This window comes from Peromyscus maniculatus, chromosome 14, assembly GCF_049852395.1.
Source record: "Peromyscus maniculatus bairdii isolate BWxNUB_F1_BW_parent chromosome 14, HU_Pman_BW_mat_3.1, whole genome shotgun sequence".
Taxonomy (NCBI): domain Eukaryota; kingdom Metazoa; phylum Chordata; class Mammalia; order Rodentia; family Cricetidae; genus Peromyscus; species Peromyscus maniculatus.
Window position 1 is genome coordinate 39,439,821 of NC_134865.1, and position 25,485 is coordinate 39,465,305.

General features: G+C 40.6%; 1 protein-coding gene and 1 long non-coding RNA gene across 9 annotated transcripts in view; one reads left to right on the top strand and one right to left on the bottom strand.

The window, feature by feature from the left end:
• The window catches only part of Slc26a3 (solute carrier family 26 member 3), a 62,288-nt gene extending 58,496 nt beyond the window's left edge, over positions 1 to 3,792 (bottom strand). For 2 of the 7 annotated variants that reach the window (XM_076550819.1, XM_076550812.1), the window contains exon 1: positions 3,647 to 3,792. Coding sequence is in view for 2 of the 7 variants with exons in the window: in XM_076550811.1 (XP_076406926.1) it covers positions 913 to 1,067 (155 nt within the window). In the remaining 5 variants the exon portion in view is untranslated. The other 5 variants (XM_076550815.1, XM_076550813.1, XM_076550821.1 and 2 more) reach the window with 5 other exon arrangements.
• LOC143268514 (uncharacterized) overlaps positions 1 to 18,311 on the top strand; it is a 29,888-nt gene extending 11,577 nt beyond the window's left edge. The window contains exons 1-3 of one of the 2 annotated variants that reach the window (XR_013044573.1): positions 4,497 to 4,570; positions 4,789 to 4,926; positions 18,070 to 18,311. This is a non-coding gene — a long non-coding RNA (uncharacterized LOC143268514). Of the gene's footprint in view, positions 1 to 4,496; positions 4,571 to 4,788; positions 4,927 to 18,069 lie in introns of those variants that run through there. The other variant, XR_013044572.1, reaches the window with a different exon arrangement.
• The last annotated feature ends 7,174 nt before the right edge of the window (positions 18,312 to 25,485 follow it).

Here is a 25,485-nt window from a genome sequence, read left to right on the forward strand (position 1 = left end):
ATTATGGGAGAGAATATCACAGAGGTGGAGCTTCTTCTCAATTCAGTGTGTTGGTGTCCATAGTGTAGATATGTCTATTACTGGTGATTTTATCCTCACTGTTGAGGATGGTAGCTGCCAGATTTCTCTTTTAGATATAACGATGCTCTAGTACTTAAATTTTGCCACCACCACAGAAGATAATGTGAGACTGTGCAAATACTTTCTTTCCTAAACTTTTGCCAACCTAGTCATTAGTGGATTTTACCTATAATAACTATCATTCTGTATTACACAGGTGGTATGCTATTTCCTTCAGTCCTTCTACAACTGTTAACTGGATTCTATGTAAAGAAGAGTTAGTTCTCCCTTTATTTATCCAATTATTTATTTATATCATCATTGATTTATGTTTTCATTTTATTCTTTGGTTTATATACTTATAATACTTAAAAATTATATTATAAAAAGTTTAATGGATGTTTTAAGGGAATTTTTAAGACAAAAAAGCTGGGCATGATAGCTATGCTTGTAGTTTCAGCACTTGGGAAGATGAGGCTGGAGGATTACTGTAAGTTTGAGGTCATCTTGGACAACACAGTGAGATCCTGTTTCAAAAAAAATAAATAATTGGAAAAATGGGTGTGGCAGTTTATGCCTATAATATCAGCACTTGGAAAGTGGAGTTAGGAGAATTAAAAGTTCAAGGTCATCTCAACTACATAATGAGTTTAAGGCCAGTCTGGGCCACAGGACACTGTCTAATTTCCTCCCTCCTCACAATGAAGACAGAAAAGATACTTTAGTTTCTTTACTTACTATATACTTTAATTTTCTCTTAAATAGAAAGCCAGTAGATGTGCAGTGAAGTGATGTGAACACCTGTAACTAGAACAATACCACATAGCTTCCAGTCCCGAGCAAGAAACTCACCTTTTCTGCTTCAGTTTCCTCCCTTGTGAAATGAGCTTGGGGATTTGTATGTCTTGGCTACCCCTAAGTATATTTGAAAGAGCAAAAGGAGATATTGGATGTACAATATTTAGTGTGGTGTCTGGACTGTTTGTGCTTAACATCTCGGTTGTCATTATTTCAAAGAAACAGCTAACGATGTGATTAACCCCGTTTGCTGTGGCTGAACCAGAGATAATGAATGAAGGAATTCCTGGCAGTTATGTCTCAGGTTGGAATCACGTTTTTCCACTTTCCTTTATGCACTCAGTCAATAATAAATTGTTCTTAAATTTTTGCTGAAGTAGGTCTGACTTTGACAATTGAGACAATTATATAATTAGAAACAAATAAGCATGCATCTTCAATGCCAGCCCTCTTCCCACCTAGCCCCCTCTCCCAGAGCCCCTCATCTGCCTACACAATGAAGCTTTGGCATGCTTGGTGATGGAGCTAAGTCCACCACCCCTTTCTGCCAGCCCACTACCTGTTGGTGTGGGATATTATATATTCATTATTTTGTCCAATCAATAAATATTTATATGTACCCACTTCATATTGTATCTTTTATTCTCTTCTAAGATCATTCATGTGTCATTTTGTGATGTCACTGTCTCTCTGTCAAACTAGAAATTTGAGAACCCAAAACACAACATTTTATAAAGATTCTTTTGTTCACTTTGAAACACAGCATTATAACTCATCTTAAAAGCTGGGAGAAGCCAGCTTATATTTTCTTTATACAACAAGGAAGGAGGGAGCTGGCCGCACTGTCTCTTTGATCTGACTCTACCCAAAACTTTTAAATCATTCAGATGAAGGAAGGTGGGGGGGGGGCAGCAGGAGGGAGTCAGGAGTTAGGAGAGGACAGAGGGGAAGGAAGAGGAACAGGAACAAAAGCATGTATGACAATGCCCTACAGAAATTCATTATTTCAGATGCTAACTTAGAAGGTTAGTAAAAGAAAACATTCAGATGAAATATGCGTAGCAAAAATTTAATCATTTCAACTATAACTCAGTGACATCCAGTATATTCATAACATTGCATACCCTTCGTTTTAATCTGATCCCAAACATTTTTTTTCATCACACTCAAAGGACACCCTATACTCAATTACTCTCCATTTCTTCTGCACCCAGCTCCTAACAACCATTAATGTGATTTTTGCCTCTATGAACTCATCTATTCTGGGTATTTAATTTTATTTAAATTATGTAATGTGACCCTCACATCTGGCTTCTTTCCTGTTTAGCATGGTTTTAAGGTTCATCCACATTGCAGCATGTATTAGAAGTTCATTCCTTTTGCTGTCTGAATAATATTGTATTGTATGTATTTCATAATTGCTTAACTATTCATCAAATGATGTCTATTTGGGTTGTTTATACTCTTTGATCATGTGGGTAGTAATGCTATGAATATTTTCATATCAGTATTTCTTTGATAACTTATTTATAATTCTTGTGTGGTATATATAACTATGCCTAGGATTGCTTTATTTTATAATTCTGTTTAACTTTTCTAGAAAAGTGACAAGACTGTTTTTCAATTCTATCAGCAATGCATAAAGGTTCTAATTTCTCTATATCATGCCAACACCTATTATTTTCTATTTCAGAAAAATTAATTGCAACAATACTTTGTATGAAGTGGTCTGTCATTGAGATTCTGATCCACATTTCCCTAAACTGATAATGTTGAACAGTTTTTCTTTCCTTTACTAATTTTCCACGTAGCTCAGGCTGACCTCAAACTCACAACACTCTTACCTCAGCTCCCCACTTGCTAGGAACACAGACATATGTCACCACGCCAACCTTACTTATTTTTATTTGTGTATCTTTGGAAAAATCTCTCTTCAAGCTCTTTGCCTCTTTGTCATTGAATCATTTTTACTTTTGTTTCTAAATTAAAAAAAATTGGTATTCTAGGCTCTTGTTAGATACATATTTTTCTCTCAGCCTGCAGTTTGAAGATATCCAGCTTATTTATGTTCTTTTTGTTGCTCATCCCTTTGATTTCACACCTAAGCACTATGCTTTATTTTAAGATTTTTGTGCTTTGGGCTCTTCATTTCATTTTGAGTACATTTTTGTATATGGTCTAGAGACTTACTTCATTCTCTTGCCTGGAGTTTTCTAGCTGTTCAAGCCGTGTTTGTTTAAAAGATGGATCTTGCCTCATCTGAAGCTAGTTGTGACACCCTTGGCAAATGTCAGATAACTATCCATGTATATTCCCCTGATTTTTTATTTTCTCTATTCAAACTAGACAGTATGGTAATGAGGATTTAGCCTTTAAAAGAACCTCCAATTTAGCATATAAATATGCTTTTCTGTTCTACTGATTCTCGCACTATCTCAAGTCGCCATTGCTTTCTCTACCTAGCCACTACCAGTTCAGCCCAAGCCTCTATTAACTCTTTTCTGGATTCCTGCTGTAGTCATTCCTCAATGAGCAGTCAGAGTCATCTTCTAAAATTAATAATCTAGTCATATGAACATCAGTTCCTGTCATTTGAACCATAAATTCAAAACCTTTAACATAATCCCAAAACCTACATTCTGTGCCCCAGTGATACCACCCCTTCCTACCACTTTCAGATTCCTTACACTTAAGCCTCTCTGGATTTCTTGCTATTTCTTGAACCCACCAAGCTCTTTATTTTCCTAAAGTTGATGCATGCATAGTTCCCTCTGCCTGGAATAATTACCTCTTCACTCTTCAGTTAGCTGCTATTCATCCTTGATCTTGAATTATAATGTTACTTCCACAGAGAGGCTTTCCTTGACCTGTTCTCTTTTATTCTCTCTCCAACATCTTTGTATTTTTCCTTCCTCAGGTTTATCATGAGCTGTGATCATGTATTTGTATATGTGTGTCCCTCTTAAATGCCACGATTGTTTTTGTGCTGTTGTTGAACTTCCTGTCCCAGTGCATTATCTAGTACATAAAAATGATCCATAAATACTTCAAATGAGTAACAAACAATGGATAATGCTTGACGAATGCTCATTGCTTTGCCAGTATCTGCCAGACAAGAGAGTCCAGTTTATTTATTCTCCAACTCTCCATTCAGCATTTGTTGAGTGACTATTATTGTAAATGCTAGAATGTAATATGAATAGAACACAATCCCTGCCACTGAGGAGGTTCCAAATGGGAGAATATAGTGGACAGAATGGTGGTTCCTAAAATATCAGATCCTGACCTTCATTAGGCCCTGTAAATGTCACCTTATTTGGTAAAATAGTCTTTATAGATGTGATTGAGGATCTTAAGATGGGGAAATTATATTACTTTATCTAGGTGGGCCCTAAATGTCATCTCATGAATCCAAGAATGGGGCAGAAGGAGATTTTATATGTATAGGCCCAACACACACACACACACACACACACACACACACACACACACACACACACACACACACACACGCAAATGATGGAGGTAGATTGCAGGCATGTGTCCACAAATGAAAGAATGCCAGAAGCCTTTAGAAGCAAAGGGAGACAGGGAACTGCCTTTGAGCATTTCTGGAGAGAATGTGGCCCTGTTGCTATCTTGATGTTAGCCCAGTGAGACTGATTTCACAGTCACTGCCTCCAGAATCGCAAGAGAAGAGAGTACTGTTGTTGTAAGCCACCCAGTGTATGGTTAGCTTATTACAGCAGCCACGGGAAACTAATACAGACAGTGGTAGAAATGAATAAATCTTTGTAATACATTGTCCCTGGACAGAAGAACCACAGAGGTGGACAGTGGCAGAGGAAGCACTCTCTGGGGAGAGTCTGAAAGTTGTCTCAGAGCAGAGACACTGAGCTGAATTTTGTAACATGAACAATTATCTTTCAGGCAACATTGGAGGCCACATACATGGAGATCATTCCCACAAAGCAATGACACAGGCCTGAGGACACAGTTATAGAAATGGACTGTCTGGGGCCAACTGGGAAGTCAGGTGGATGGAGAAGAATAATGGAAAATATGGAGGTAAATAACCAAATTCTGACCAGACTGTGAAAGGCCTTGGATGTCATGGTGATGTGCTTTGCCTTTATTTTCTAAGTAGTAAGAAACTAATGAAAATAAAGGGATGACTGATTTGTAGAAAGTGAATTTCTGCAACAACCTGAAGCTCAGCTCTGCAGGTAACTCAGTCTCAAAATGAGTAAGACTCAAGTAGCTCAGTGACTATATGGGAATGTGAACAGGGAAGCAGATACATCCTCTGTCCTGGATACTTGTCATGAGGCTGTGGCAATAATCTAGTCAGAGATGCCAAACTGAGCTGGCAACGCAAAGGACAGAAGAAGTGTACTAATTTGAAAACATTGCCTTAGAACGAAAAGAAGGAATTTGTAACTCCATCTTCTACATGGGGTATAGGAGAGGAGGTTTAAACATAAGGGATTGAGAGATAACATGAATAAAATTATGTGGAGGCAGGAGGTTAAATCATTTAGTTCTTGTTGGAGTAAAGATGTGGGTGGGATAGACAAGTTCAGATTTCAGGAAGATAATTATAAATATCTGCTGAAAGTGGAAAACATCAGCAAGAGACAAGAGTTGGAGAAATAAGCCAGGAGGTGGTGGCGCACGCCTTTAATCCCAGCACTCGGGAGGCAGAGCCAGGCGGATCTCTGTGAGTTCGAGGCCAGCCTGGGCTACCAAGTGAGTTCCAGGAAAGGCGCAAAGCTACACAGAGAAACCCTGTCTCGGGGAGGGGAGGGGGAAGAGTTGGAGAAATAAAAGGGAAGTGGGTGGTGAATAGATTAAAAGCCAGATGCAGATTAGACCCTGGGTACCACCAGATCTTGGGGAGAAGGCTTACAGACAGTGTAAGGTCTTCAAAGCATTATAGACTAGACCCAAGAGTGTTCTTGATTCTTATGTGCTGATGGCTTTTGTAATATTCTTTATTTGAAAGACTTTTGATCCCTTAGAAATCCGTATTGTCCCCAGACCAACAAATTTGAGACTTAGTTGGCAGCCTACATTCCTATGCCTGATGGCTTCCTGGGGTCCCACCTTAGGACCTAGCCACATAATTGGTTAATCTGAATAACCACGTCAGTAACCCAACCCTTGATCAAATCATGAAACAATTAATCCAATGAGTACTTAATGATCTGACCAATTGGTTGACCATTATGAAAACAAAATGTTCCTTTATCTAGAAGTTGCACTAATTCATCATCATTTTGTGAGATAAGCATTTTCCAGTTATGATCTGGATCCCAGTCAGATTGACAATTACTGTGAAGCTATAGAAGTCTGCTTAAACTAATGAATGTCATAACTCATTAACCTCTTGAGCCTTTGTTACGTTATTAGTGTTATAACTTGAGGCATGAGCAAAGGAGGTGGGACAAAGTAAAGAAAACAAGAGGAAAAGGAAGACTAAGAAAAAAAAGAGACCGGCGAAGGAAAGGATGAAGGTGAAATTAAAGAAAAGAGAAAAAAATCAGAAAAGGAAGACGTTAATCTGAATTTGTTCCTAAAGGTGGGGTAAAATAGTTTGGCCATCACAACGGAACGGTTTGGAGGGGGATTGTTGGAAACAAGTATGTCAATGTCAGGTAAACCTGGGCTCTGAATCCTACTCGTGGGACCTCAAACAAGATAATGTCTGAGCTTCTTTGCCTCTTCCTGAGAAGTGTCTTGCAGAGGTGGAAATCTGCATTCCTAGAGCTTGTTTAAATACTGATTCTGCTACATAACAGCTGCATGACCTCCAACAAGTTATTTAACCTCTCTGATCTGGTTTCTTCATGTTTTAAACTGAGGAAAATAATCCAATGTCCTTTATCAAGTTGTCCTAGTAAATGAGCTGGTTCTTGAGAAGCACTTGGGTCATTGTGCTTAACAACGTTAGCTATTAGCTATAAAGTTGTAACAATTAACTTGCAAAATATTTACAGAAGCTCCTAGCACAATGCCTGGCTTACAAAAACGTGTACATGGCTGATGGCTCTCCTCTCAGCACCTCAGGTGGAGGTAGTGGCAGAAGAATGACAGGCCTTTGACTGCTTCCTCCTGGGGGGGCACCCGAAAGCCCACTGGGGCCAATTCTGATTCCACTTCACTTGGCTCTTGGCCAAGCAGATGGGTTGAGGTTCTTTTTCAAAGCATTTTGAAGAGTATTTACAAATGATTCACTGAGTTTATAGTTAATTGCACAACAGCTCACTACTTTCTGGAGGTAAATTTTTGCATTGTATAGAGCATTAGGCTTAAAATGGTACTCTAAAAGAAAAGCCTAAATTGGTAGAAATGAAAGTCAATGCTGGGAAAACCCAACAGGAAATCTCTGCAGCATTCATCTTTTTTTTTTTTTTAAATGTGATTCCAGTACAGAACATGAAAATTTAAAAGTGAAGCAAATCAGGTACGGTGTATACCTGTAATTCCAGCACTTGGGAGAGGGAGATGGGACAATCACATACATAGTGGGTTCAAGGCCAGCCTGAACTACATACTGAGAACTAGTTTAAAAAAAAAAAAAAAAACATTCTGGGAGATCTGCTTAGCATGTGAAATAACTTAGGTTTGATCTTATCCAAGAATTAAGTATTTTAGCTTCTTTCCCAACTATACATTTATAAGTCATATGCACACATTTGCACTGTGCACACACACCTTTCCACAGCTCATTAGCTGCATGAAACCACCTGAGTCACTAGGAGTGAGAATGGGTGCCATTCAACCCAAAAGTAAAAAATGGGCAGATGTAATCCTTTGAAGATATATCTATGAACAAATATGAAAAACTCTGTCAATGTGTGATTTCACTCCCAAAATAGGGTGGCAGCAAGACCCCTCCCTGCTCTTTGTTCAGTCACAGACACCTCTTTTATTTTTCAGACAGGGTTTGTCTGTGTAATAGCTCTGGCTGTCCTGGAACTTGCTCTGTAGACCAGGCTGGCCATGAACTCATAGAGATTTGCCTGCCTCTGCCTCCTGGGGGTTGGGATTAAAGACATACACCACCACTGCCCAGCTCCACAGATCACCTCTTGCCTCCTAAGGTTTCATATTTCCTTTCCAGTGCTCTACTCAGGGGACTCTAACAAACTGTGGTATCTGGCAGGTCCTCTCTGGTGTCCAGAAATGCAAACACTAAATACTCTCACTGTGACTACTTTTCAGGGGTATAAATTGCCCAAATATCGTTCCTTTCCCTTGCCTCTTCTCTCCTCATCTCAAACAGGTGCTGATACTTGACTCATGAGGTTGCTCTGAGGATTAAGGGGATGATTACAAGAGATAGAGCGGTTAGCCCAGGCTCCACCCATGATCAGCAGGCAATAAACCATTGCTCTTCTCTTCAATAGCTTAGGGTGAGAGCCAAATACAAGGCAGGCAATGAAGAAACCCTTCTGCTCACCTGCAGCATTGTGTGGGAGAGATGAAGTTAGTCAAAAGCAAGCAGCATGCTGTGCATGTGGCCCTGACGGGGACACCACTGTCACTTTAAGTGTTTACCAAGTGCTAGGTTATCCTCTAGGCACTTTTGTCAAGGTCACCAATCAGTTGACTTAAAACAGCTATTGAAACCTTCTGTATCTGCCTCTTCCACCTAAAATGTGAATGGCTGAGCAGCCACAAGGGTGCGAGGAACATTTTTCAGGCCATGGAGGAGAATGTAAACACTTGCCAAGCTCAAACTAGGGTGTGGCCATGACAGAGCTACTAGGCAGCCCCTCCTATGTCTTTGCCACAGCCGGTCTGTAAGATCTTTGCCTGAGGAGCATCTCTCTCCTTAAAGCTGGCTCTGCTTCTTACCTGGGTGTGTCTTTTACGAGGTCCCCAAGATGGGGGAGTGGAGCAAGGGCTCAAAGGGGCCTTTGCCCTCAGTAGGACACAGCAACTTCTATGTGGGCTCTGACTTCACCTCTGGAGATAAAGGATAAACAGTAAAGAACTAAAACAGCTGTTGGGGATGTGGAAGTCTAGGGGAGCAGAAAGGGAGAGATTTAGGTGGTAGGCAGTGGAGCCAGAGCAGATTTTATTTGCAAGAGAAAGATTGCTAGCTCTCTGGAGTCAGAAGTGCAATTTTATTCCAAATAGGTTTTCATTGGAATTGAACTGATACTTCCATTTTATAAACACACACAAAAATACCCCTTTGCTGGGTGTAGTGACACACACCTTTAATCTGAGCACTTGGGAGGCAGAGGCAGATGCATCTCTGTGAGACTGAGGCCGACCTGGTCTACATAGTGAGTTACAGGACAGCCAGAGCTACATAGAGAGACCCTGTCTCAAAAAACAAACAACAACCTCTGCCCCAAACCTCCTGTGTATTCTGGGGAAATATCCCAGTGTGCAAAGTGCTTACTGGGCAAGTGTGAGGGCTAGAATTTGGATCCCTAGATTCCAGGTTAAAAAAAAAAAAGGCTCAGTGGTGAGCATCTGAAAAGCTGGTGTTGGGTTAAGAGGTGGAGACAGAGTCCTTATTGGAAGGAGTGGAGATAGCTTGAGGCCTGGAGCTCGTTGGCCAGCCTAGTCAAATCCATGAGCTCCTCAAATCACATGGTGGAGAATGTTAGAGGAAGTAACCTGATGTCAACTTCTGGCTTCCATGTGCATATACACATACATGAACATGTGCACTCTCACACACACATCCCACATATCCTATATATCTATCCTTCTGTATATCTATTATCCCATATTCTTTCTTGGTCTTTGCCAGATTAAGGAGCCAGAATTGGAATATTACTTATAAGAGAAAGAGAGATGTTGTCCTGAAGAAAGGGGATGGAAAGGAGAAACCTGTTTTAACAGGCTCTCCACTGCCCACAGGGCCAGCTCAGTCAGTTGTAATGAAAGCTTGGGGGCTGGGCTGGGGTTTTGAAAAGTCTGCCTTCTCCCCTGGCTCTCCAAACATGATTATCCCACTCTGCCTTACCCATGTGAGTTTCAGCCTCACTGGCCTTCTTCTTATCTCAAAAACCTTATGACAGACTAAATCTCATTCTGAACCCCTGCACCTATTGGTTCTTCCTGGCCATTTCCCACTCACTCTTCCCACAGATCGCCCTTTCACATTAGTTCTCAATTTTAACTTAGTTCCTTTTGTTGTTCAGTTTTAAGTACCCTGCACCTTGTCTTTCTCAGCACTTGACATAATTAAAGTTTATTTTTCAAGAAGATATTTAAAAATTTTAACAGAGATGATTGCACCTATCTTAGAGCCCAGTGTAATATTTTCATATGTATACAATGTGCAATAAAGAAACTAGGATGATTATTATATCCTTTACCTTAAATATTTAACATTTTTTTTGTGTTGGTAACATCCAAAACTCTCTCTCCTAGTTATTTGAAATATACAATAAATTTTTGCCACTTGCTTATTTCCCTTTTTATTGCCAGACTTCCTTATGAAAGGTTCCAGAAGGTTACTAAACGTGTCTGTTTATGACTTTATCTGCTGGTGCATAGGAAGACCTCAACCAATTTTTGTTGAATTAATAAACTTGGTTACTTGGTTTTTGAAGCTCTTTATACGAAGATTATATATCTGGATATATATATACACACACACACACACACACTCACACATACAAAATCATGAGAGAGATATATAAAATCTTGATTTAGAGATATATATCTGGATTATATATAGGTTACTTCCTCTAACACTCTCCACCAAGATTTTATATCTCTCTCATGATTTTATATGTGTGAGTGTGTGTGTGTGTGTGTGTGTGCGTGCGCGCGCAGGTGCATGCATATATATATCCAGAAAGACTAGAAAGTAAAATTTGCAATTTGAAAAGTAGCCCAGTATGGTGGCAGGCATCCATCGTCTTCAGCTTTGGGGGAGGAGGAAGTGGGAGAATTGCTTGAATCCACAAGTTCAAAATTAGTCTAGGTGACATAGGTACACACACACACACACACACACACACACACACACACACACACACACACGAGGGAGGGAGAGCGATGAGAGAGCATTCTCTTATAGGCATTCTTAGAGTCCCCTAGGAGATATAAAGCATTAAAAAAAAAAAAAAAATCTCAGGGGCTAGCCTTAAAGATGTTGGCCATAACTAGTCTGGGGAAGATTTACATCAGAGACCCACATCAGGTACAATCTTCAGGAAGCATAGACTGACCTAAACAAGTGTGGGGTCCTGCCCCACGGGGAACTTAGGTCCCCCGAGAAGGAGAAGGGAGACCTGGAACCGAGGAAAGGTAAGTATGGCTTCTCACCCGTTCCCCAGCCTCCCTTTTTCCAGGGAGACAATCAGACACAGCAGGGAGCCAAGTCAGGCTAGGACTCATTATTTACAAACAACAAGCTCTTTTTAAAGCATAAAGAAAAAAAGACCCATGGAGCCGATCAGCTTAAAAGTTTCCCAATCACACACCTAGTCTACAGTATTTACAGTGTTGTCTATGAGGGAATCATGAACTGACATCATCTTTCTTGATCTGAAGCTCCAATCATATTTTTTTGTAAACAACTTGGGTTCCACCCTCTACACTTTCCCTGGGGGCAAGGGGGGGAGGGGGCAGCTTTACTAGAACCTGGTTCCATAGGCCATTTCCCTACAGATAAGAATGCATAAGCCAACCTCAAAGCCAACACTCAGCGAAGACGCTATGAGATTTTTAACCACCAGGTACTATGATATGCATGATTCAAAACACGCTTCTACTATCACCACATCATACTCCTCTCCATATAAATGTACTGCCACCCAGGTATAAACACAGGAGAAAGGTGAATTTGTCATGACACAGAGGAAAGGAATGTAGAAGCTGGTTAGTGCACTTCACACTGTATCAATGGACACATAAGGACAGTAGTGATATTCCTCAGGATTGGAGACAAGATTTCTATTAATGTTGAGACAACACCATGGGTTTATTGAGGGTGTCGAAGAAGTTCCTCTCCTGGGTACCTTGGGCTTTTTGACTTTGCAACAGGACAATAATGGATTGTAAATCCTTTGATGTGGCCTATCTGAAAACTTGTGTCTACAGATGAAATCAGGTAGCTGAGCATAGTCCCCTATTTGTGGAGTACCAGGCACTTAGTAGGAGAGCAGGATGTTAGCTCACTCGCCACATGCAGTCAGTAATTCGCTAGGGCCTGTAGTTATTTTTTCTGTGTCATTTTGGAGTTTAGCAAATTTCAAAAGGAACACTTTTTCCCAAACAACAAATCGACATACCCATTACTTTGGCTGACATTCTTATTTTCATGGTTTAGCTGAAATTGCTCTTTTAGGATAAGGCCAGGGACTGCCTATGGTCTCCATTAACACTTTTTTTAAAAACCCAGGCACATTGACATATTGGTTATAGTTAGATGGTCAGATTTCTGCAGCTGGACCAGAAAGTGAGGTAATCAGGATGAAACGGAAGGGTGTCCTCATTTTGCTAAGGCAGCATGATCAGAGAATATCCTACCACCTTCCACCTTCCAGTGAACGAACAGGCTCAGAGTCGAGTGACTTCCCTGACACCACAGGAATAGTGAATCCTGACACCCAAGATAGTGTCTTTCTATTTGCCTAGTACCAGCTTGGTTTGTCTGATAATTTTAGAGGAATGTCCAGTGGGCTCACTATTCAAGAACTGTAAGAATCCAATAAATGCTAGGACCCTCCTAAACCCTTGCATCCATGGGCTACTACATATCATCAACAGCTGAGAAATAAATGTGTGCCATCTAGAAGGGACCTGAAACTTCAGGATTATTGTCATTAACTTACTATTAAGTGGCTACTATTCTAAATTACTTACATTTATCTAATACTAATCCAACACAAATTTATTGATCAGCTCTTATGTGTCAGGCACTAGTCTAAACCATGGAAATATAATAGTAAACAAAAGAGTAAAGTGAAAAATCTCTGCTGTCCTTGAGCTTAGAGTCTAGTGAGAGGAGTCACTCAATAAACAATATAAAAGTTGCATTCACAGGATGGCAGACAGCGATAAATGCTATGTGCAAATCAGGAGAGAGAGGTACAGAAATCAGGTTGGGGAGGATGGTTATGTGGTTGTAAATTGGGTGATCATGGATGAATCTAATAAGAGCCAAGTCTTGAGGTAGGTTTAAGAGTAAGCCATGGGGATGTTGGTGGGTGAGCGTCCCAGGTGTAAAGACCTCAGTAGAACAGAAAGATGGTGTGTGGACTAGAGGATTCTGGGCTAGAAACATGCAGTTAGATGGTTCCCACAACATAATTTTTTACCTTTAATAAAAAGGATAAATCTAGTTAATATATAAGTCTACAATTTTAACATTTAGCCTGCCAATGCTAGAAAAGAAATCAATAATTGAGTGTTGGACTGTGGCTTAGGTAGGAAATTATTTTTAAATTACATTTTCATTAGGAAAAGATTTAACTTATTAATTAATAATTTACTGACTATGAGGTATTGCACCACACATGAATCAAAACCAGTTCCTTCCTACTTTAGAGATGTTTGTGTTCATTGTGCAGCATTACATGGGGCAAAGTTATCGTGAAGGAGCATAGGTCACCTTTATGTTCCAGAACACAATGGACATGACTTGGTTCCACCCATTCCTATAGAACTCAGCTCAGCTCTTTTGACTCAGAGAGGAACTGTATTTGTGCACCTTCTGTTTTACACTGCTTGGGTTTGGCAGAATTCAGCATTGGACAGAACACCACTGTGTCTCTGTGACTAGGTGATAAATAATTGTTGCTTTTCAAGATAATCACAATGCTGGGTAAACTTTAACAGCTTTGGTTTGATCTTTTCACCTTCAACAAGGCACTTTGTCTTCTTACATCAACAGATGCTTACTGAACACCTAATCCCGAGGGGCATTGCTCTGGATATCGGGGATGCCATAGTGATCAGGATAAAATTGGCACCTGCTCCTGCAGGGTTTTTCTCACCAGAAAAACACAGGAAATAAACAGGTTTGTCAGCATGTATGATAAAACATTCAAGATGGGATTAGCAAGTCAAAAGACCAGGGCATGGAGGCAGAGAGAGGTAGGCACTTCATGTAGCCAGGGAGTCAGGGAGCATCTCTTATGGAAGGCAACTTTAAGCAAAGACATTTCAGGCAGTCCATGCAGGAAAAGTGCATACATTGTGGCAGTGGATCTCATGTGGTGTGCTACTGTGTCTAGAGTTACAGGAGGGTCCAGAGGGTGGTCTCTGTCTAGTCAAAACAGCAAGAAAGCCCTAGTGATATCCTTAGTCATCTGATCACATGGTATTTGCCTTTATCTTTTGAGGAAAGGATAACACTTATTTTGAGTTAGATTAATTGGGTGTAATTATATGCAATAAAGTTCATGACTTCTGGTGTATAATGCTGAGATTTGACATGTATGGTTGTGTATTGGCCACCACAATCAAGGTAGGAATGATCCTATGGTCACTGACTGTTGCCTTTCCCAAGCTGCTGGTAACCCATATGTTTGCTGTTTCCAAAAATCTCATGTAATGAAATAATATACTACATAATGCTATTTGCATTTTTAGACAGATTCTCTCTATATAACCTAGGTTGACCTAAACTCATTATCTTTTTGCCTTAGCCTTCTGAGTGCTGAAATTATAGCCATGCCTCACCTGGCTGTGTAATGCTTCTATACTATCTGTTCTTTTTTTTTTTTCCCATTTTCATAGAGCATAGTGCATTTGAGGTTCTTATACACTGTGTGTATCAGTAGTTTATTTCTTTTATTATTGAGTAGTATTCTGCTATGTGTCTATATCACAGTTTGTACCAATTCCCAGCTGAAGAGCATGGTGTTGTTTCTGGGCTATGATGAATACAGCTATTGTCAATGTTGTCATTCATGGTGTGTGTGTGTGTGTGTATGTGTGTGTGTGTGTGTGTGTGTTTGCATGTGTATGCATATATAAGCATACACACAATATACATTTTATTTTTCTAGGCTAAATACTTAGGAATGGGATTGCTGATCATGTGATAATATATATTTAACTTTATAAGAAAGTGACAGACTATTTTCAGTATTAGTATGTAGTATTTGCAGTCCCACTATCAATGCATGAAAATTCTAATTAGCACTTAGCACAAATATTTTGTTCATTTTTCTTAAGATAATTAAGTTTCTTCCTTTTCTCTTCTATATTGGTTTACTAAGTTTATAACATTCACTTATGGATGGAATACTTTGCTGTCTGGATATGGGTAGTAAATATAATACTGGGAACAACAGTTGGAGAAATTATAACTGGACCATAACTATTAAGAGGACAAGTGATGTGATACAAAATCTTCTGCTTCTCCCTTGGGCCACCACCAAACAGTCCTTGGCCAGGTTGTGACCTAGCAGGTGCTAGCCTAGCAAATGACATTCTATGCTGTTGCAGGTTCAGGCTTCAGGGCAGAAGAGTAGCTCATCTCAGGACAGATTTGAAAGCATGGAACCTGCATAAATGCTCGAGGTTGGGTCCTGCAGCTGTATTTGGACCTCTCTAGACCACTAGGAGGTTCTTGACACTCATCTTGAATGCCTGTGTCTTGGAATGTCCTATTGGAAGGAACTGGCCCCTAAGTTGTGTATTTGGAGTTGTCATCCAGATGGAGATGTGCCACTGAGCACATGAATGGGATTATAGCACAAGACAGTTTTCACCTTGTGCTGTATTAACCGGCTTATTTGGCTAGAATAGAGTTTGGCAGATGCAACAAAAATTAAATTGCCATAATTTCCCCAAAGGTCTAGGTGAGATAGTGGCAAATGGGCTATATTTTCAGAATCACAAATGATTTGATATCTGGTGTGGGAGGTGCCTCCTGTGTATCTACAATATTTATTTATTTGTCATTCGAGAAAACAGAATTTGTGAGATCTTTTGAGGACAAAGAGAGAATGCTTTCAGTTATCAGAACAATTCTAGAAAATCCAAGAGGCACGCTTGCCCTAAAAATATGTCTTGAGACACCTGCTCTGATGTCTTCTATGAGGAACAGACAAAGCTACAGGATGTACATTCATGGGCTTGGAAGCCAGGGGGATGGAACATGGATCTCACTCCTGCCCACCTCTAAAAGGGTCACATGGGTTAAGTTTGGTCCTTTTTTAAAAGTTCTGTAGAATTAGTTCAGGATTCACTGTGGTAACACCTGCAGTGATTGGAACAAGGATGGATGCTGGAATTACAGGCATGTGCCACTACATCTGGCTACTTTTCTATTTCCAATATGCAAATTACACAAACCCAGTTGCTGAAAGAAAGATGCATTTGATATGTTACAGTTTTTGCATGTTAGAAGTCTGACAGACCTAACTGCACTAGAACTAACAGGCCAGTGCTGAAAGAGCTGCATTCCTTCTTGGAGTCTCAGGGAATATCTATTTTCTTGCCCTTCCAGCTTCTACATTTCTTGATTTGTAGCTTTTCCTTTATCTTCATAGCTAGCCATGGTAGGGTGTGTCCTCCCCAGTATATCTTTCTGACCAACTTTTTTTCTGTCTTCAGTATATTTTTAAAGATTCGTGTAATTTAATGGGGCCATTTTTAGACAACTCCAAATAATCTCCTCATCTCAACTACTTCTGTTCATCTGTAAAACTAAACACACACACACACACACACACACACACACACACACACACACACACACACACACACACGCATGCACGCATACACACACCCTTATATCTATCTATGTGGTAATTAAAAGACAAAAACGGAAGGCAGGAGTGGTGGTATACAGCTGTAATTCTAGCACTTTGAAAGACAGAAGCAGGAAGATCAAAAGCTAGAGGCCAGCCTGGGCTACATGGTAAGAGAAGAGGTGTGGGGGAAGGAATGGTACCAAATTCCCATAATTAATTAGTGTTTTGCTCGACAACTTACTAGAAAATTTTCAAATAGGATAATAGTATTATATTTCCAAATTAATTCAATCATAAAAGTATTCACTAAAAATAATGCTTGAAAGTCAAAGTAATTGGTCACTTGAACTGTGTAAAACTTAAATATGAGTTGCTTTGTTTTCTGTACCTCTTACCATAGGAAGACAGAAACAGCTATCGTGAAATATTCTATCATGCCTCAGGTTGAGACCTACTTTTTCTCTTGTTGGTAGCATTTCTGCACACACCTCCCTCTCTATACATCCTTGTGCCGTTTTTTTTTTTTTGTTGTTGTTGTTTTGTTTCTTTTGTTTTTGTTTTTTTTGTTTTGTTTTTTCGAGACAGGGTTTCTCTGTGTAGCTTTGCGCCTTTTCCTGGAACTCACTTGGTAGCCCAGGCTGGCCTCGAACTCACAGAGATCCGCCTGGCTCTGCCTCCCGAGTGCTGGGATTAAAGGCGTGCACCACCACCGTCCGGCTCCTTGTGCCATTTTTAAACAGTGTGAAAAAAAAAACCTGTTGAGCATTCCATTGGTGCTATGTGTGAGAAGTCTTGGTCAGCCATGGTCAGAGAATGTCAGTCCCTAGCTGCCTAAACTGAAGAAGATGCCATCACTGCTGAAGTGTGAGTGACCCTTAACATCAGACTGCTAGGTTGCCTTTCTCTCTAACTGCTCTAGCCAAACGGGAGCTGCAACTTCTAGATTATCACAGCAACCTCTTCACAGACAAATCAAAGAAGAAGAGAAAAAGCTGGTTATGGCAAGGGCAGCAGACGTGCATGAACTCATGAAGTAATCTCACATCTGAACGAAAACATCAGAAACCTGTTTTTTTTTTCTCTCTCTCACATCATTTTTATATGCTAAAGAGTAATATACAGGTTTTGTTACCTGATCCTTCCTCCAGTCTGTACCTTGGATAATTTTTCTAAGAATGATGCATGTTAATCCTCACTCACTCTACACACTTCTTCTCTAGCTCTAATGAACTTGAATCTGCCTCCAGCTGACTAGAGATGAGTTGTTTTATGTAAAGAACTGAGTGAAAATAATAAATTAAATACTATTAGAAACACATCTTACTCCTCACTCCACTCACTGTTTCTCCTTTGTGGCATGTCAGATCTATGGTCTTCAATCTTGCATGGGGCACCTGGGGATTGTAATCATTTGCATTATAATCCTTTGCATTGCTGGCAGTGGATAAATACAACTTTCTTCCATTGACATGTAGGGCTAAACCTGGGCTGACCTAATACAAACTCTTCTCCTTCACAGGTCTATGAAACCCTCAAGTCTTCCACAGCTAGTCCCCAGATCTAGGGTACATCTGTGGGCAGTGAAGCCCCATGTTTGGCAAGAGGTTGCTCTGGGAAACGTGATCATGCCGTCATTGAAGGCATCACTGAGCAAGGAAAAATGCTTGGATACAATTTAACTGGGATTTCCATCCAAAGCCCATCCCAGAAGTGAGCTTTATTCTAGCTGATGACTAATAAAATGAACGCAAGTAGAAGGCTTGCCATTTCATCATTTTCATCTGGAATTACCCTCAAGGAACGGGAATATTTAACTTTGTCACCTTTCAATCACTTGCCTCTGCCTAACTCTCCTGTCTGGGCAGGGCAGTAGAGCAGGTGTGGATCAAATGGACTTTGACATGGGTGAGGTTTGTGCACAAAGATTCAATATTACTCATTTAATTGATGTTAAACTGGATCTAAGGCCAAAAGAACTAGTGGGGGGTGGGGGGAATGGGAAGGAAGAAAGAGCATAAGGATGCACCTTTAAGATAAGAGCGACACAGTCCTGAGTTTGTGTCCTCAACTTCAAATATTTTCTGCTTAGAGTTTTGGAGTCATTAGTGGTTTAGTGATTTCATAAATTTGTTTATCCAACAAATGCTTTTAAGTACCAACTTAGTAAGGTCAGATCACTCTAAGGGCTAGGGAAAAAGAATGATGGAACTTCTTGGAAACTTACATGGTAGTGAGAAGTGGAACATAAATAGATAAATATAACAAAGTGACTCAGGTGGGAGAAAGAGAAACCAACTGCCTCTGAATGTCAAGAAGAAACCAAGTGTGGAAAGTGACAGCTAAGAGAATCCAGAAAGAGGAAAGAGCAAGTACAGACAAAAAGACAGACCAATCAACCAACCAAACAAACAAATAAAAAACTTGATTTACAGAAGAAAGTGTGGAGCAACAGAAAAAATGTCAGTAAATGGGGACCTTTACTCCTGAAAATCAATTTATTTTGTTTCTAATTGTGATAAAAATATATGGAAGGTTTCCCATATTCCCTGGTTCTGACTGTGCCCTTTCAGCGGCATTAAGTACATCCACATTGTTATGAACACTACCCTTGTCCAGAAAATTTTCATCATGCTAAGAACAGACCACCCATCAGCTGCTGCCAATTGTCACTTCATTTTGTTTTTATAACTTTTGCCACTCTGAGGAGGTGGAACCACACAGATTGTTCTTTTGGATCTAGCTTATTTCTTTTAGCAAGATGTTTTGCAGGTTCATCAAATTTATTTTATTCACCAAATAAACACTGTGCCAATAAGCCCTCCTGTCTCTAGCTCCCAGTATTGACATTATAGGCATGTGCTGCCACACCCAGCAATTAACATGGGTGCTTTGGATATGAACTCGGGTCCTTATTCTTGTCCAGCAAACACTTTACTGAATGAGCTGTCACTCTGGCCTTAAATAAACATTTTTTAAAATTGCACAATATGAACAAATGCTCAGAGATTACTTCATCTCTAAATGGCTTCAGTGCACACTACTGAGAGGCTTAGCCAGAATGTTTCAGAGTGAAAGGATGGTTCTTATGCTGATGGGAAAGAAAAAAAAAAGGAGGTGGGGGTAGGGAGACTCTGGTCATGTGGCTGTGCCTGTGTCTACAAACCTGTGGCTGTATAAACATGCCATCAGCTGTGTTCTCCCAAGGTCATTGTGCTGCCTGTTGACAGGACAGAGATTACCGTAAACCCCACTCTGCCCTTCATCCAAAGGTGAGAGGCAGATGTTGCAATGCACATTTCCACCCATGCTGGCGCCCTGTGGATGAGCACTTCTACCTCCACCTCTGATATTTTTCTGGTGAATGTGGCTTACATAGGAACCAGGTGATTCACTGCTGTTGCATTTTGAAATATCAGCTAGATTCTTTGGCTGACTGGCTAGTTCAAAAGATGAAGACACAAAGAACTCTACTCAGTATTTTAAAATCATTTAAAATTCATAGAGTTTTAACCCCAGTAGAAAGATGTAGTAATGTAGCTACTCAAAGTATTTTTATTGTAAGCTTCTGTGAGATCTCACAAATGAATTTGTTTCCAAGAGTCTTAATCACTCCACCCCACCCCTACCCCTGGCATCCTTGCTGCCCAGGACTCATAAAAATCACCCACACTTACTGCAATGCTACTTACTATCTGTCACTATAGGCATTCCGAGCATTAGCAAATTCGACAAAAGGCCTACTGGGTAGAGGCAGTGGGGACTCATTGAAATGTGTCATCGGGTTGGTGGGGCACCTCTTCCAAGCCCTGTGCTTATCAACCTTGTATCTCCAGACATCACTTCCTCTTGAATTAGGGAACTGGGGACAATTTTTACAGTGCATGCTGCAGTTGTTTGTTCTGTGAGCAGGCATGGTGGAAAATGTAGGGGAAAGGAGTTGAGTTAGAAGAACAAGTTGATTTAAGTGTGAATTATTTAATTCTTTCTTTTTTACCTCCACAAGGGCGGAAATGTATTCCCTCCTTTGTCCTTTTTCACAAGTGCTACAGGCAGCAGTGTTTGTGACTGTGGCTGCTCCAGGCCTGTACAATGTTGTATCCACCACATATGATCTCCTTCATGGTATCTCATAACCGAAGAGCCAGAGAACTTAACATCATCACTAGCTGAAAACTTTGCTGTTTCTAAAGACTCTGTCAGAACACCAACTCAGCATTAACCAGAGGGTCACTGTACCTCCACAGAGCTCTGTGACATCTACCAACAACATCTCTATATTGTACTCCTTTCTCCTAAAGTTTGGACTCCTAAAGGATATCTATTTTTAGTAGTTTGTCTCTGTGGTATAGTGCAATGTTCATACCACTGTGAAAATGTAATCCTCACTAAAAGTTTACTTATATCTGACCAAATATAATTTCAGCACTCCTGGCTGGTTTCAGCATCCCGGCTGGTTACCACCTGTCTACGTCTTTATTTTCCTCAAATAAAAGAATTTTAGCCTAGAACCAACTCTGTATTAGCTACACTGGGAAACGTGGCTCTGACCTAAGACACAGAAATGTAGAATGGAAAATGAGGCATGACAATCTGAGGTCAAAGCCATGTCAACACCCTGTTCTAGTACCATAAGTATGTATGTATGTAAAGAACTCACACAAGTCATGAACTGTTCTTCAGGTCTGACTTTTCGTCGGTGGTCCTGAGAGTATTTTTGAATGGTGTAGCGTGGGTATCTCTGAGTAAAAACTGGTACTATCTCACTTCATCAGTTAATTCTTCCTGCAGTTCTGTTGTAGAACCCTTGTCTGACATGCACTAGGCCCCAGGTTCCAGCCTTGGCACCACACACACAAATGAATGTCCTTCTCCTCTTCCTTTTCCTCATCTTCTCCCTTTTTCTTCTTTCTTCCTCCTCCCTGTCTCTTTTCCCTTCCCTTGCCTCCCCTCTTCCTTTCACTGCCTCATGTTCCATTCTCATACCAAATACATTTTTCAGAAAAGTGATGAGCAATAGTTATAGAGTCAGTAGCTAGTAACTTCATGTTTGCCTTTCAAAAAGAAGCTTGTTAAAGTGTACGTTATTTCCAGAAGGAACCTGTGGGCAGGCTTATAGCAGCCTATCTTATTTTATGGCTTGGGCACAAGAGTTGAGACATAGTGAGACCATCATTGTCTAGACAGCTTGGGGAGCCACCTGATTCTCCTCTCTATCCTCTCCTGGCAGTTTGTTTGCTTTCTTCTATGGCAAGTAGTTTTTGGTCTTCTAGCCCACAAAGATATCTTTCGAGCATGACCAGTTACACCCCTGGAGTAAGCTCACAGCAAGAAGAGGTGGGTTTGGGCTATCCTGGGTACTCTTCTGCTCCCGATCCTGCCTCTTTTGCTTCCTGGCCAAGTGAATGCAGAAATGACACATGTCCTACTCCTGTTCTGAATCAACTCTTGCCACAGCTTGCAGTGTGTATGACATCCCTGCAAAGGAGGAAGCTGAAGTGGATCATAGAGAAACCTATCTTAAAAACAAAATAAGTAGGGCCAAATATGTAGCTCAGTTGGTAGAGTGCATGCCTAGCATCCACAAAGCCCAAGATTCAGTTCCTAGCACTGTATAAATTAGTGTGGTGGAATACGCTTGTAATCTCAGTACTTAGGAAGGCTCAGAAATTCAAGGTTATCCTTGGCTATATTAGGAATTCCAGGCTACCTTGGAGTCGAGATGCCACTTCAAAAACAAACAAACAAACAAACAAGCAAGCAAGCAAGCAAACAAACAAACTACTGCAGCAAATAAAAGTAGAGCTGGGGATGTAGATCAGTAATAGTGCACCTGGCAAGCACTCACAAGGCTGATTCGATTTGCCTGGGAAGAAAACCAACTAAAGTAAGAACAAAACCAAGAAGTAAATAGAAAGTGAGGCAGGTGGGGGTTGGGCAGCAGCAAACTGTTCTTCAGATCTGACCTGTTGGTGGTCCAGAGAAGGCAGGGGTTTATGACTGAAGACTGGTTAGTTGTTTTGAAACAAACAAGGTTCTGAACAGCTAGAAGAACAAAACACTTTATTAAGATGTACTCCTTCATGTCCTCAGAACAGATCTGTATTTACAAGGGAGGTTGGCTTTGGCTGGAAAAGCAGCTGTCAGATGATCAAAATGATAATCTCAGAACATGGCGCCAGGTATCGTTCACAAGAGCCTTAATGTCCCAGCAGAAGGGAATATGTCTGGGAGGAAGAGCTGAAGGCCAGAGGGAAGCATGATTTGCAATTGGTTTGCTCTGGTTAGACATTCACCATAATTTGTAAATCAATTTTTATAATGTTTCCCATCTCTAAGCGAAAAGGTTCAGAAGAGTGGCACGACTTGATCTTAGCCACGTGGGGACCCCTTTCTATCCTTTTTATTAACCAACTCACAAGAGCTCTTGGGATCATTTAGACTTTGATGCGTGTGTGATGTGCTGCAGCACAAAGTGGAGGCTGAACACAGGTGAACACAAGGTGAACCCTGAGCTCATGTTGGCTGAAGGCCAGGGAATGCCCTAAGGCTCAGCAGATCCCCTGGCTTCTATCTTCAAGACTACCTGCACTGTGCAGATTAGCACTATCCTATTTTGTATTTTATAGAGAGTTTTGAACATTTGTGTATTTTCTCATACTTGCACTAATGAAATTGGTAAAGTGAAATCTTTTAAAAAATAAATACTAAAATTTAATTGTATTTGGGCATAGTTTTTCTCTTTTTGTTCTTATGGTTTCATGAAAGTGTTACATGTGAGCACTTCTTACCATCTGACTTCCTACCATCCTGGTCAAGTCACTATAGCTGTCCCCTAACTGTGGAGGAAGCTTCTGGACACATCTTCCTGCTTCCACTGTTTTTGTGCCTCACTAAGGCGGGCCTTGAACTCTCCATTCTATAGGGTGCTGGGATTACAGGCATGGTTCATCAGGTCATTTGTTTTGTTTTGTTTTTGTTTTTCAAGACAGAGTTTCTCTGTGTAGCTTTGCGCCATTCCTGGAACTTGCTTTGGAGACCAGGCTGGCCTCAAACTCACAGAGATCCGCCTGCCTCTGCCTCCCAAGTGCTGGGATTAAATGCGTGTGCCGCCTCCACCTGGCCATCAGGTCATTTTCTTCCTACCCTGAAATGTTTTGTTTTGTTTTTCTCTTTCAGACAGCGCCTTGTGTATCACAGACTGGCCTCAGATTCATTATGCTGAGGATGACTGACTTTGAACTTCTGATCCTTCTGACTCCACCGAATCCCAGGATTTCAGACATGTGCCACAATATGCATTTATGTTGTGCTGCAGTTTTGAACCCAGGGCTTCATGAGTGCTAGCAAGTTGTCTGCTAACTGAACTACACACCCAGCTCTTCCTTCCTTGAGTCTTAAGCCATCTCCCTGTGCCCCACACAGTCACTCCATCCACCACAGATAGCAGAGAAACTTTTGTGAGGCACAGATCAGATTATATAACTTTCTGATCTTAAACCTTAATGTTTTCCTTTTACAACCAGCTCAAAACTAATTCTTGATCTTTGAGCTGGCCTATCACATCTACCTTCCTGGGCTCTTGCCTGGGCCTTCTGAATGATTTGCTTTTAGTCAAGGGCACTCCAGTTCCTTCAGTCTTCTCTATGTCTCTTGAACACACTAATCTTGGCCCCTGTTGGCCTCGCTCTTCCTTCTACTGTTCTTTTTGCTCAGATCTTGGCATGGTTGGCCTTACCCATTATCTAGGTTTCAATCCTCATCTCTTCTTCAGAGACCTTTAACAAGCAAGTCAGTCCCTTCAGCACACCTCTGCTCTATCCCATTTCTCTATTACAGCTGTGCTCCACACTTAGCAATTCTTGAAACTAAAGTTTTAAAAAAAATCTGTTCATGTGCTTATCATTTCATGTGCCCCCACCCCCTCACCTCTACACCGTGGTATATACTCCTTAAAGTCAGGGACTGAGGTTCTTCCAAATACTGCTGTAGCCTCAGTACTGGGACAGTGCCAACCCTAATAAATAGTCATTGACTATCTGACAACAAATTCAACACTCAGTAAATTGATGTGATAAATGAATTAATGATTGTGGAACTACATAAAGGGCTCTCAGTTACATTGTGCTGAGTAAAGATCACACAGTGTAAAATTCCACTTACATGGTGTTCTGGGAAATGCAAAATGGCAGGGCCTTACCAAGCAGTAGTTGCCAGGATGGTAAGGTTAACTCTCTGAAGAGACAGCAGGGAACTCTTTGGTGATGAGAACATTCTATATGTCTATTTTGCCTTGGGTTTTTGTATAAGGATTGAACCCAGGCCACATACTAAGCAAACACTCCACAGCTTAGCTATATCCTCAACTCTATAGCTATCTTTGAAGTCTGTTTCCTGACTGTATGCTTGTGAACAATCATAGGAATGATTCATTAAACAGTATGAAATTTTGTGTATAATTTATACCACATAAACCTGATTTGATTTGACTGTCTATCAAAGACTTTCACTGACCCTGGAATAGACACTTAGTGGATTGTAGAAAGGATTTCATATTGAGCCATGGGTGATCTGTAGAATTTTGATGTTACCACTCATCACGTGTATCCAGATGTCTAAGTTGTAAGCCAGCAAAGCCAGCTCTGGTCACCTGTTTACCTTTTGACTACCACAAGACCCCAAGAGAAGAATGGCATTTCTTTGAGGCTTTCATGGCAGGCATGGATGAAACACTACAATATGATCCAGGAGACAGAACCAAGGGCTCTTAGGAGACCTGGTGCCCAAACCTACACATGTCTACTGTGCTGTGTGATCTCATGGGACCTCCCTGAACCTCAGTCTCCCAATACTTAGTACCCACATTTCAGAATATAAGAAGTTGTCAAAATAACTATGTCTGAAACATAAATGTTGTTTTATAAATATCATTTCCACT